This window comes from Mastigoproctus giganteus, chromosome 11 (genome assembly GCF_048544385.1).
Source record: "Mastigoproctus giganteus isolate SK-2022 chromosome 11, ASM4854438v1, whole genome shotgun sequence".
Taxonomy (NCBI): Eukaryota; Metazoa; Arthropoda; class Arachnida; order Uropygi; family Thelyphonidae; genus Mastigoproctus; species Mastigoproctus giganteus.
The window spans coordinates 133596694-133611168 of record NC_143585.1 but is presented as its reverse complement, the minus strand read 5'-3'; the positions used below and the strand labels follow the sequence as shown (position 1 = coordinate 133611168).

The following is a 14475-nucleotide window of genomic DNA, read 5'->3' as shown; positions in this document are numbered from 1 at the left end:
TTGGATTCTGCTTTGATCATAAGGTCTAGAGTTGACCAATTTTTTCTAAAGCCATACTGGTTCTTGTTCATTAAAGAATGAGATTCTAGGTACCATACTAAACGAGTGAATAATTTTTTCTAACGTCTTTCCAAGGCAACTGCTAAGAGATATTGGCCAATATTTTCATGGATCTGATTGATCCTTTCCAGATTTAGGAAAGGCTAAAACTATTGAGTGGCACTAAGAAAGAGGATAGTAGCCTTCTGAGAATATATGGTTAAAGTAGATCAGTAATGAATTCAGAGCTCTTTTGTTTAGGTGTTTAAGCATCAAATACAGTCGGCCCTCTCTTTAACGAACTTCCATATAGCGAAATTTTCTATGTAGCGAACTTTTTTGATTTCCCCTTGGTCATTACATTGAAAATAGTTTCCGTATAATGAAGAAAATTTCCATGTAATGAACTGATTTCGAGAGATCTAGGTATGCATTGTTCCCACCTCTGGCCTTTAGGCAATAAAGCTGATGCTGTAGAAAGCATGAATTAAGAGCTAAAAGGATAAAACATTAATCCCTTTAGCTTTTAATAGATAAAGACTTTAATTTCACGAATTAAGAGCCAAAACATTTTACAATTTAATGGTGCCTGTAAAACCCTGCAGGAGGAAACTGGCCAACCACGGCACAGGATAGAAAAAGATAGCAGCTTGGGAGAGGCCTTTGCTCAGCAGTGGCTAAAAAGAAGCAAAACCTATACAACTTATGCACTACTATGCCGAGAAGTCCCGATGGTCATCTGCCGCAGCCATTGGCAGATATTAAGGCATATTCCCGACGCAGGCATTGGCTCTGGTCAATCTATTTTCTACCGTAAGCATCCTATTAGAGAATTAGGATAGTGATTTTCCTTTATCTCGGAAATTCATCTGTTGTTTCGAAGAAATGAGTCATCCACACTTGCACTAAATTTCATCTGTCTGTTTACATGGTAGCTACAAATGGCCCCTAATTTCAGCTTTGTTTTAACTGCTGTGCAAGTAACCTTACAGTGTCTAAGAGGAAATCCTTGAGTGTAGTGTGAAAAAGTGGAAGTGCTTAATACTGTAGATCGCGACATTAAAAAAAAAAGAAATCGCTTTAAAATTTGACGTCCCTGCCAGTAGTGTGTCAATCATTCTGAAAAACCCTGTTTCGATTCTCAAACTGTTTGAGGAAACGGGACCCAGTCGGAAGCGTGCGAAATTATGCCTTTGGGAAGATGCAGATGAAGCCGTTTTTAAGTGGATGAAGTTGATTCGAGACCAAAACATGCCAATATCAGGGCTATTAATAAAAGAAAAGGCTATGGAGTAAGCAACTTTTCTGAGGCACAAAACATTCCAAGCCAGTTCTGGTAGACTGGACAAATTTAAAGACCGTCATGGCTTATTGTTATTTCAAATGAAAATGGAGTTGCAATCGAAGAAAACTATACCCAATGGAAACAAACAGTTTTGAAAAAAATTATGGAGCACTACGAGTCTAAACACATATTCAACATTGATGAAAACATGTCTATTTTTAAACGTTTGCTGAACAAGACACCGACTTTTAAAGGTGATAAATGTTTAGGTGGTAAAAATAGTAAGGAGAGAATTACAATTACATACTTGGTTGCAAATATGGCTGGTAATGAAAAACTGAAGCTTTTGGTAACAGGCAAAAGTAACCCCAATGTTTCAAAGGAAACAAGTCTTTAGAGTTGGACTACAGCTACAACAAAAAACCTTGAATGACAAGAGAAATTTTTGAGTGGTGGATTTTAAATTTCGATAGAAAGATGACGAAAGAAAACAGAAAAGTCACATTGATTGTCGACAACTGCCCTGTCCACCTTCACTCGGTAATTTCGAAACTTACAAGTGTGAAGCTTGTTTTCTTCCGAATAATTTGTCTTAACTGCAGCCAATGGACCAAGGCATTATCAAAATGCACTACCAAAGGTGCATGCTAAAAAAAATTATACTGAGAATAGAAACCAACCAACCTATAGACTCTATTATAGGTTTGTGGATGTGCTTATCAGTTGCTGAAAGTGTGGAGTCAAGATGTGATGGAAACAATGATTAAGAATTGTTTTGCTAAAATGCTAATTAACAGAGATGAGAGGGATGAACTACCAGAAGACATTAAACAATCTTGGGAAGAGTTTCAAGGAAGGTTTGATTGGTGGATAAATTGTTCTTGATGAATTTTTAGGAGTTGATAATGATGTCATAGTAGCTGAATATCCGAGTGATTCCAATGTTTTGGAGCGTATTTAGAGAACGAGTGATAATATCGACGATGAGTTGGAAGAAAATGAGGCAATATTAAACCTTTCAAACAAATGTTGGCAACATTTCAAACTTTGCATTGAGGCCTTCAGTGGGAAGAAAATGTAACAGAAAATATATCTGAGTGTTTAAAGTTTAAATAAATGTGAACATTTTGATGAATGGTATACAGTAGAATCCAGTGCACAACAAAAAATAACCAAATATTTTACGACATAATTCTTAAGTGTACTAATAAATTGTGGGCATCATGTAAGTAGTCATTTCTTAATATGTATGTATCAATAAATTGTTTTAAAATGTTAGAAAATTTATTCCTTCCCACTTTTTTCCCATCTTTTACTGTATTTCTGAATTTCTTTATAACGAATTTTTTAAAGGGAACGATCGATTTCATTATATAGAAGTCTGACTGTAGTTTTTCCCATCAGGCCCTGGTACACTATTAGCTGTCCGGTTTAGGGAACTCTCCAGTTCAAAAAATGTAAACAGTAAACCAATGGTTTTCTACCGGGATGCCGCAACAACGTTCCAAGGGTGCCCCGTAATTTGGGTTTAAGCTAATTAAACTTATTATTTTTTAATTTTTTATGTTTATTTCATTATAAAAAGGTGTACAGTATCTTTTTAATTTTGTGTTGATCTATAATTGATGTTTACTTAGTACCTCTATATAAAGAATACAATTATATACTGTATATTTATAATTTGTATTGTGAAATGTAACAGAGAGAATCAGATCTAACAGGGAGAAAGTTGAGTAGGAGTGCTACAAAATAAAATAAATTACTTAGGGTTGCCGTTATTAAAAAAAAAAAAAGGTTGAAAACCACTGTGGTAAACGGTTGACTATATGGAAGAGATGCTGCTGCATTGAAGTTCAACTACTTACATTTTTCTGAATTGGCTTTTACCTGTTTAAAGGCTGGCTCATATGCTGAAGTGGCAGAGATTTCAGAAAAGCATTCTGACAGGGAATTTGCAATTTCCACCGGAGGGGAGAAGTCTTTACTCTTCCAACTTATAATGGGTGTTGATTTCGGGAGGGATTTACCATTCAGTTTTTTGATTTTGTCCCAGATTTTTCTACTGTCTATTTTTAGTAATGGTGAAAGCAAGCCAGATTCAAGTCTTTTTTTGCTTTTTTCTGCATGTAACGTGCCTCAGCTTTAAGTTTCTTAAAGTTAATCAGGTTGTTATTTGTTGGGCACTTCCAAAACAGATTCCAAGCTTTATTCGGTTCTTTTTTGGCATCATCATTCCACCAGATTTGGTATGTCTGTGATTTTGGGTATAGCACAGGTTGAAGCTGTTATTATCTGTGTAGTAATGTGGTCAGTAACATCATCTATAGGCTGGCTTTTGATGACTTGATCATCAAAGGAAATTGCATTGGTGAACTTGTTCCAATCTGCCTTGGTAAATTTCTATTTTATGTGGCTGGCTATATGTGAGGTTCTATTTGTTTGCAATTTGCAAAGGATCAGATAATGATCACTATTCAGTGGATTACTTAAAACTAACCACTGAATAATTGGGAAGTTTGGGAGAACATATCGATAGGTCTATGGCAGGATATACTCCAGTGGGAAAATGAATATAAGTGTTAGCACCAGTATTTAATAATGTGAGATTCTGGTTATCAAGAACTGTTTCAATGAGTTTTCCTCGTTTTTTTATCTTGGGAGATCCCCACATGCTATGTGGGGATCCCCATTGAAATCTAGAATGAAAGGAGATGGAAGCTGCTTTATCATCATCATCAGCCATTTTCAATCCACTGCAGAATGAAGGCCTCTCCAGCATCTTTCCAGTTCCTTCTGTTTTGAGCACTGGCCATCCATTTACTACCCACAAACTCTTGAATTTCATCTATCCATCTCCGCCTTTGTCTTCCATATTTTCTTCTAGCTCCTCTTGGGTACCATTCTGTTATTTTCTTAGTCCATCTGTCATCATGTCTTCGAGCTATGTGTCCTGCCCAAGACCATTTTAGTTCTTTAGTTTTGATAAGAATGTCCTTTACTTGAGTTTGCTGCCTAATCCATGTGTTTCTCTTCTTTCTAACAGTCTGATTCCCAATATAATTCGTTCCATTCTTCGCTGTATAGTTCTCAGCTTCTCTTCCATTCTTTTGGTGAGTGCCCAAGTTTCACTTCCATAAGTCATGGTGGGGAGTATACATGGTTTATTATTTTACATTTCAGACAAACTGGGATATTGCTCTTCAGTATGTGATTATATTTCCTGAATGCCATCCATCCAAAATTTATTCTTTTTTTGACTTCCATACATTTATCATTACTACAGCTAATAACTTGTCCCAGATAAGTATATGACCACCTTTTCAATTACTGCTCCTTCAATCATTATGTCCCTTTCTGTGGCATACTTGTTCATCATTACTTTTGTTTTAGCCATATTCATCTTTAGTCCAAAATCCTTACTAACTGTGCATAACTGTTAAGATTTTCCTCTAATTCTTTGGGATCGTGGCTTATGACCACAATGTCATCTGCAAATCGTAAATGGTTTAGGTACTCTCCGTTCACATTGACTCCTTTCTGCGACCAGTCTAATCTTCTGAAAGCTTCCTCAAGGGCAGCAGTAAACAACTTTGGAGATATTGTATCTCCTTGTCAAACTCCTTTCTCGATTTTAAATTTCCTACTGTCTGTCTAGTCTGATAAAGGAGGTAGCACTCTCATATACTTTCTTCAAAATCAGCTGCTTTATAAGATCCCCCAACTTTTTTACAGTAAATTCTTTGTTTGGGGAGAGGTACGCAGAGACTACGGTTAATGTAAAACTCAAAACAATGAGTTTCTGCAGAGGGATCTGCTTTGTAGGAATATTGTTGTCAACAAGTATGGCTATGCCACCTCTTGTTGAAATAGTATTGCTTCTATCTTGTTGATAGATACTATAGTTTATAATCACTGGAGTCACCTGTGGGGTTAGATTGGTTTTTTGCAGGCAGAGGATAACTGGACTATGCTGTTCGGTTAGATCATAAACATCAAAAATATTGTTTCGTAAACCTCTACAGTTCCATTGTATAATGTTCTGCAATATTTAGTTTTAGAGGTTGTAGATGGTTCTGTCTGTTTTTTGTATCCAGCCTGTTTGAATCAATCTAGTTTCATCATTTCTTTTTTTCGGAAGGCAGGGTGCCCAATGTCTATGTTGTCTTCTGCGTGTAAATCTAAGATTGGCTCTTCTTGCAGGGTACCAGAATCAATATCCATATTTCCTGAGAATGGTTGGTCTGCAGTGTTTGAGGCTGATGCTTTCAATTTTGCAGTTTCTGGCACAGTATCAGTTGCAGTTGGTGGCACTATTAGTGGAGTATTGCTAGAGCAAGTTACTTTACATAGTTCTGTAGATGGTGGTTGTGGGGACAAAAGCACTGATCAATAGTTCTGTAGATGGTGGTAGTGGGGACGAAAGCACTGATCAAGACCAATCAGCAACTGAGATGGATGGGGATACTGTGACTGCCGTTTGTGTTCCAGTTGACTGATATTTTTTGGTTGCTGCAGCATAGGTAACTTTTGGCATGTTGAGCATAACTTGCTTCCTAGTTTCTTGGTAGGTGACCTTTTGTTCAACTTAGTATTTTTGGATCTTTTTCCCTACCCTCCAGAGTTTACATGCTTTTGAATACGCTGGATGCTGGCCTTCACAATTGGGGCATTGGCGTTTCTGCAGTGCAATCCATTTGTAAATGGGCTTTGGAGCCACAGTTTGGGCAGATGGTATCCCCTTGACATACTGTTTGCAAGTGTCCAAATTTTTGACACTTGAAACGTCTGATTAGATTGGGAATGTAGGGACGTACTCGGCAATTAAGGTATCTGACTCACACATGATGGTGAGGTTGGTGTGCTAATGTTAGAATAATGTTCCTAGTGGGAACAAGTGGTTAATGTCTTTTTGAACATTATTCGTTTTGCTTGAATGACTTTTTGCTCTTGTAATTCTACTATCTCATCTTCAGTGGCATTCATCAGATCCCACTCTGCTATTACTCCTTTGGAGCTATTTAATGTAGCATGAGGGGTGACCTATACAGGTATTCTGCCAAAAGCTGACAATTTCAGTAGAGCCTGAGAATGCTAATGTTTAGCTGTTTCAACTAGTAGATTTCCAGATCTGAGTCTTTTCACCATTTTCAGTGAACCAGCCACACTTTCCAAACATTTCTGAATTAGAAATGGTGAAAGAGCACTCACAGGTTTGGATGAAAGAGAATGTAATATGAGGAATGCTGGATATTCCTGCTGATTCTCATTTTTGCGTAGTCTCTTAGATTGTAAATCTCAGACAAGTAAATTTAGATAAATTCAGGTAAAAACGAGATGTATACGGTATGTACTAAAACCATTTATATGCTAGTATAAAGATTTTTGATTTTTAAACAAATGTGAAACAAATGTGAATAGTGGGATGCATTGCATTCGGTTTCATTCATGTCATGACATGAGCGTCTGGGCTCAAGTGCTGGTTAGTTGTCACAATCCATGGTTGATCCTTTTAGCCCTGGAGGATAACTTTCCTCCCAGGTTACTGGCCCTGCCATGTGGAGGCAGGAGCAGTGCCACCAGTGACCAAGCGAGAAGAGATTAGTGGTTAGTGTGTTATGCAGGTTAGTTCTATATACAAGAAGAAAGGTATCTTTCCTTTCTTCTTGGAAAGCTTCCTTCTTTATTCAGAAGAGCAGAAAAGAAATAACTTAGTATATAAACACCTGAAAATTCTCTGAAAACTGCTAATTCTAGAGAAGGCACTTTGAGATTCACTTTTAGACTCACTTTGATCACTTGGGGCCTGGGTTTTGCTAAAGTATGTAAAGGTGCATCTCTTGTTAAATTACAGTAAGTTGAAACAAGTTGATTCATGCTGTGCTGCTGGCTTGGTATGAAGCTGAAAAGAATGATTTCTTAGACCATACAGTGACTGGGAATAAGTCACAAGTGCATTACCGTTAACCCAAAAGTAAAAACTAGTAAAGAGTTAGATAACTCATTCCTCAAAGCCAAAGAATTGAAAAGCTGCGCCACCTGCAGGAAAGGTAATGCTAACTATATTTTGAGTCAGAAAGGGGATTATTTTGGAGTTACAGAAATAAGGAAACAAATGTGAATAGTGCTTCACACTGCGATACATTTATGAGCTATAAGAAGCCTTGATCTGTATCAAACATTGAAGGTTAATCTCAAAATTAGTTTTATGGAATGACAATGTAAATGTCATATAAATGGTTTTTATACTAAAACCATTTATATGAGAGTATAAAGATTTATGATTTTTAAAAATTTTAAAATTGCAGACATATCATCTTTGACAGCTAAAATCTGGCTGAGTGTATAAGCCTCAGTCAGATGATTAAATGTGCTAAAACATAAACAGTGTTCATTTAAAAATCTAGGACACTCAATAAAGATGTTAAAAATTTCACAGTAAAAATGGTGCCACAGTGTCTGCATATAGAATAGTCATCAGCCCTCAGCAGAAAAGCATGTGTCAGATGATTGTGTCCTATGCACAGCCGTGCTAGAACAACTTCCTCCTTACGGTCCCTGCAAAGACTAGACAGTCAATGTTTGATTGCAGGCTTAATCTCGTATAGCTTATTTTCCACCTGCCCATGCCAAGAGTGCTTCCATTGGGAAACCAGTTGCATTCTGATTACTTGCCTGTAGTCTGTATAGGGGACTAACAGACAAGAGTTATAACGGATCACTGATTTGGCTGCACGAGTCCGCCAAATCATTTCCCAGGATCCCAATGTGGCAGGGGATCCAGCAGAAACGAATATCAAATTTCAATTCAGAAAGGGAGTGTATTCTGTGCTGTAACTAGGACAAGGCTGGAAGAGGATTGCGCCTCATCGATGACAAAGCCTGTAATGAACTAAGAGAATCGGTATATATAACACATTTTTTGTGTTGATGTATTTGTATGTGATCCAAGGCTAGTTTAATTGCGAGCAGCTCTGCAGTGAATATGCTTCATTCAGCAGGGATCTGCTTAGATATGGTAGCATCTGGGAAGACAAGCTGCAGATCCAACAGACACCTCTGACTTCAAACCATTTGTGAAGACTGGCAAGAAGTCAGAATGTTCAAATCGGTGGGCTGAAAAGAGCTGCAGGTAGACATCAGATGGAGTGTTATCATTTCCCCCAGTTGCTAAGAGAGAAGTTGCATGCTCTTATTCCTACATGCAACTTCTCTCTTAGCAACTGGGGAAAGGATAACAAAGGACAACTGAGGAAAGGACCAGAGTGGAAGGGATTGCCTAGTTGATGGGGCAACATTGTCTACCATGATATTTAAATTTCTGAATAGACCTTGGCTACAAATACCAAATGGATGATTGGCCATGTTACGAGTGTTGTATAGATTTTTCCAGTGTGACTCAAAAAGTGAAGAGCAGTTCCCAGGCATCTGGGAACTGCTCTTCACAAAAGGAAATTTTTCTGCTGTATAGGAAGAGCAGATGGTCCATGGATTTTGGTGAAAGGTGTTTGATCATTTCATAATGGATGTCATCTGGTCCCACAGCGGTAGTTTTTGTGAAGGCAAGCGCTGTTTTAACTCACAGATGGTAAAAGCCCATTATATGAGTGCCAGATGTAAAATTAGGGGCCTGTTTTGCAGTTTTGTGTTTAAGGACCAGAAACTCAGGGGAGTAAGACGATTTTTCTGATATATTAGCAAATTTTCCCTCAAGAGCATTAACTATTGCGATGGAGTCTGCAATAGTACATCCATTATGTTCCAGGACCAATGAAGGGTGTGCATTGTACTTTCTCTTCATTTTCTGCACTTTTTTCCCAGACTACCTTAGAGCTGGTAGCCTGGTTAATAGACAATGTAAAATGGACCCAGCATTCTTTTTTGATCTGAAGTCGGATAAAACGTGCTTTAGCACATGCATGTTTAAAAGGTATTAAATTGGCTGCGGGTGGGATATCGGCGGAATATCCTTCATGCTTTGTTTTGTGCCTTTTTTGTTGCTGAGCATTGCAGATTCTACCATGGTTTGGGAACCGGGCCTGCTTGGATTATACTTTCTGTGATGTACATAACTGCATCACTGATAGGCTCCTGACTGACTTGTAGTGATGTCAAAATTTGCCAGTTCTTGAAAGGCATTCCAGTCAGCCTGATTAATCTTCCACCGTGGTAACCTAAAAGGAAGACACGGTCTTCCGCTGTGTAAGCAGGTTATCATGGGGAAGTGATCACTTCCATACAGGTTATCCTCCAACTCCCCAAATAAGAGAAGGAAGGAGTGAAGGGGAGCACATAGAAAGATCAATGGCAGAAAGTGTATGGGTAGGCATGTGGAAAAAGGTATTTGTTACCACATTTAGAAGGGAAAGATCATTGTCCGTGAGCATATGCTCAATGACTCATCCCCTTCCATTGTTGGTAGCACTACCCCACAGGGTAGTATGTCCATTGAAATTCCCCAGAAATAGGAGGGGGGAGGCAACTGCATTACAAGATCATCAAGGTCTTTCTGGGAGACATCAGTCCCAGGTGGCAAATATATACAGCAGACAGTTAGTAAAAACCCCATTGTAACTTGAATTGCTACAGCTTCTATGCTGGTTGTAAGTGGCAGGGATTGAAATGGGGTGGGTTGCCCACGAGAATTGCAACTTCTCCATGAGCAGGGCCATCCCAAATTCGATCCTTGCAAATAATAGTAACATTGCACATCCTGGTATCATCATTTGCCCCTAGGTAAATTTCCTGTAAGCAAAAGCAAGATGGTTTGTGCTTTTGCAAGAGTGCCTTGATGTCTTCTGCATTTTTCCAGAATCCATGACAATTCCACTGTAGAAATTTAGCCATTATATGGGCTTGGTGGAACCATCAGTCGGCTTCCGAAGTGCTGAGGGCTTACTTTTATCAGTCACGGATTTTTCTCTTTTGGGGAAATATGGACATTGTCCTGTGTCCATTTCCTCCTCTGCAAAGAGTTCCAAGACTGAGTCATCAGGTACCTCCTTCGTTTCTACATTCATTTTTTCTTGAGTCTCCTTTGGCAGTTGAGTTTTCTGTACTGTTATTTTTTCGTTTGATTTTGGTAACGCTGGAGCAGAAGGAGGAACTGATATTGGAGTGGCAACTGACTGAGATTTCTGAGCTCAGTAAATAGTGAGCAATACGCGTAAATGACTCTTTCGGTGGTATGGTCATTTCTGTTTGAGTTCCAATTGAATTTTTTGGCAACCTTTTCAGCGTATGTTGCCTTACTGCCATTTACTGGTTTAACTGCTTTTCTGGCCTCCTAATATGTGATGTTCAGCTCTGCTTTTAGTCTATGAATTTCCTTTTCTTCCTTCCACCTCTGGCACACTCTAGAGTAGGCAGGGTGCTCACCTTGACAATTTGTACAGGTGGGTTTTGAAGCATTACATGATGTCATTTTGTGGTCTTTTGAACCACAGCGAGTGCAAGCAAGAGCACCGTGGCAGGCCATTTGTGAACGTCCATATTTCTGGCACTTGAAGCACCTTAGCGGGTTTGGAACATATGGACGTATTGTGCAGTTCAGATAACCAGATTTAATCTCATTAGGTGAGTAGGTGTATTAAATGTAAGGATGATATTTCTAGTCGTGACTAGATTCCCATCTCTAAGTACAAACATTCACTTTGCAGCTGTCACTCCTTGCAATTTGAGTACTGAACAGATCTCCTCTTCAGACACTTCAAGAAGATCCTATTCAGAGATCACACCTTGGGATGAGTTTTCAGTGTCTTGTGGGGTGTTACCATAATTGGCATTCCCCAATGGTTGTTGCTCTGAGGAGTTGTTGAGAGTGTTTGTCACACTGTTTCGATTAGGATATCCCCAGAATGTAGCCATTTTACCAATTTAGGGGAGCCTGCCAACCCTTTCAAACCCTTCTGGATAAAGAAGAGTGACATTTTCCTTATCAGTTTTTCTCCAGTAGAGTGGATTATTAAGTATCTTGGTGTAGGACCTAATGTTGTTTCAGTTCTGGGCCTCTTTGCTGAAGTGGTGGTGTCTGCATCTATGTCATTGACTTCTGGTAGGGACCATGTTGGGGTCCCAGAAGAAAAATTTACAGTATTAGGATTCACAAAGTTTTCACTTATGTTCAGTGCCCAGGCTCCCCACCCACCACAGAGCCCAAAAGGACAGCCACTACCCGGTAAACAATAAATGCGCTCGGGAGTGGGATGCCAGAGCTACCCAGATACTATACCTGCACTGCCGCCAGCTCAAATCCTGTCCTTCAGACCATGACACTGACGCAGTTGACCCTTGCAGGCAAGCCTACTAGCCAATTGATCCTAGCCAAGCCATCCAGGACCACCCATCTTGTCAAAGCAGGGGCCAAAGTAGTGTGTTGACGCCGGGCCCCTCAACCACCAAATTTTCAGAGTTCGCAGTGCACAGCAAACATGCCGGATTCCTGTGGTTTTAGCCTGGAACCTAGGATGTGGGTGTTAGATCACAGTGATGCTAATCTGGTGAGCCAGTAGCATCCCTGAGAGGTCCCCCTCACCACGTATAGGTGCCCATGTCGAGGGGTTTCACAGTGCTTGTGCATCAATTGATAATATTCAAGATCTGAATTTTGAAGTACTACCATGCCTTCCTTATTCTCTACCAAGTTATTTAATCTTTTTGAATCATTCAAAGCATATTAGGGAAAGCACTAATAATGAATAGAAACTGTGCCCAAGCATTGTAAAATAAGTGATATGGAAATTACAGGAGATTGTTTACTGGAAAAATTTCTGGGCCTGAAATGAAGACAAGGGCCATTAGTTCACATGTACATTGTCAATATAAAATGATTAAGGTTAATTAGGAGAGCCTCATTAGACTCAGGGGATGATTCCCTAAAACTGGAGAATAGCTACAAACTAGTCTGTCTGACTTCATCAGTAGAAGAAAATCATGGAGTCCATGATTAAGAATGGCAATATGGGGTCTAATGGAAAATCTTGACTTTACAAAGCATTCGACTCTGTACCACCTTAGAGACTGATACATGAATATGAACTTAAATATATGGGGATGACAGGCAATACACTTAAATGGATAATGGGATGATGACATGACAGAAAATGGGCTATAATTAATGATTACTCTTCAGAATGGTAGAGGGATAAAAGTGAGGTATCTCAGATATCAGCTGGATGTTTCTAATTTTCTTAAACAACCCTAATGAAGTGATAGGACATAATATCAAAATCTGCAGGTTGTGTGAAGACTGAAGAGTGGTTAATGACCAGCATCAAGCTGTGCACTTCCAAGGCAAGTTAGATAAGCTTCAGGGATGTCAGATAAGTGGAAATTATATTTTAATGCTACAAAATACAAAGTTTACCACTTAGGAAACAAACTTAGCAGACGAAAGATTTTAGGGTTATGATACAGATAGACACAAATGTTTCTATGCAGTGAAAACAGGCAGCAAGGAAGGTACTCAATATTTTGTCAAAGATTTATCATACAAATGCTTGTAAAAATAAGGAAGTTAAATTCCACTACTTAAAGCAACTGTAAGAGTGCACATTGAATACTGTGTCTATGTATGGAAGCCTAACACTTGCTTGTAGTATCTTTCAATAAATATTCCCATTCTTTAGCCTCTTTTTCACATATGTTAGCTCTCTTGCAAGTTTCTTTATATTTCAATAATGATTTATTAATTACCTGTTCAAAATTTCTTATAATATTTAATTTTTTCCCCAGAAAATAAAATATGATAAGAAATTTTAATATTTTCTCTTTAGATTTTTGGGTTGAACATTGTATTCTGAATGTCCTGTCTTTATGTAAATTTGGCTCATATTTCTTTTACAGTTTTCTTTGATTAAAGTTTCCTTACATTTTTGGCATTCTTCATCTATTAGCAACAGATGGCATTAACTGTTGCATAAGAAAATTTCTATACTTAATGTTTGTTGGCAAATCTGAGAACTTTTTGATTTTTTACTACCATCTACATTTTATATATACCTCTTATTTTTGACACTAATTCCTCTTAATTTGCTCAATACAACATGATGATCACTTTCAATCTAAAATACTCTATATACCATTAATAGTTACAATGACAGAATTAATTGTGTGCTTCCTTCACATAAACTTTTGGTCATCTTCATGACGAAATGGCCTACACTAAATTTTTGTAGCTTTTTTGGACATTCTTCATCTAGTCATGTTAGTAATAATCGTTGGATTTATCTTTCTTACCATAAAAGCTACGTAAAATATCTCTGAAGATAACATTATCATTTCCTACCCTGTAATTTGAATACCATCCAATATTCTTTCTATTCTTTCTTTGTCATTAGTTTTACCACTCTTTCTAGAACATTAAAAAAAATCTTTTCTAATTTATCTTTTAATTTTTTTTTCATCTGGGTTATATGATAAAAAACTCTACTGAATAATGGTTCCAATCAAGTTTTCAAAATCAATTTACAAAGCTATGTTATCCCTTACTTTCACTGTACCTTACTTTTAGAATAAAGTAATTTATAAATTGTTTAGCTATGGCTCCCATGTATTCATCCTCTTGATTTCTGTAATACCTATTAATCTGATATTATGCCAACCAAGTTCTTCTGCTAATTCTTCTTTTTCCTTTAACATTGGTGGTACCTACTTGATTGTTGATACTGTGATCTAAAGATGATGATGTGTAGCAAACAGTTCAGTTTATTTCAAGTTATTCTATTTAACATTTTCCTTAATGAATTGTTTTTACTACTCTCAAGTTAATTAGGAAGGCAATTTGTGGCATGTTTATAAAAATTACAGACATATATATATATATATATATTTTAAATTTAATCTGCTCTTACCTGTGAAGCTAGTGAAAAATTAGGAGGACCAGGAGAAACATTTTTTTTCTTGCCACTTGAACCAGTACTATTTCCTGCACTATTTGTAGCAGAAGATTTCCTTTTGCGTCTTTTACTAGGTGGGCGTTGAGTTTCTAAGAAAGATTATATATAAATGATAAGAATCATTTGATTATATATAAATGATAAGAACCATTTGATTAATATGTTCAGTTTCATAATAACACTTCTATATATAGAATATATTAAGCATTTTCAACATGATTACTACTCATAAAAGCAATTTTGGAGTGAAAATTGCTT

At 37.7% G+C, this 14475-nt stretch overlaps 1 protein-coding gene across 1 annotated transcript in view; it reads right to left on the bottom strand.

The window, feature by feature from the left end:
- LOC150078442 (LIM domain-binding protein 2-like) overlaps nucleotides 1-14475 on the bottom strand; it is a 374189-nt gene that overhangs the window by 68666 nt on the left and 291048 nt on the right. Inside the window, exon 11 of the mRNA XM_090384564.1 lies at nucleotides 14173-14306. Coding sequence (XP_090240690.1) covers nucleotides 14173-14306 — 134 coding nt within the window. The remainder of the gene's footprint in view (nucleotides 1-14172; nucleotides 14307-14475) is intronic.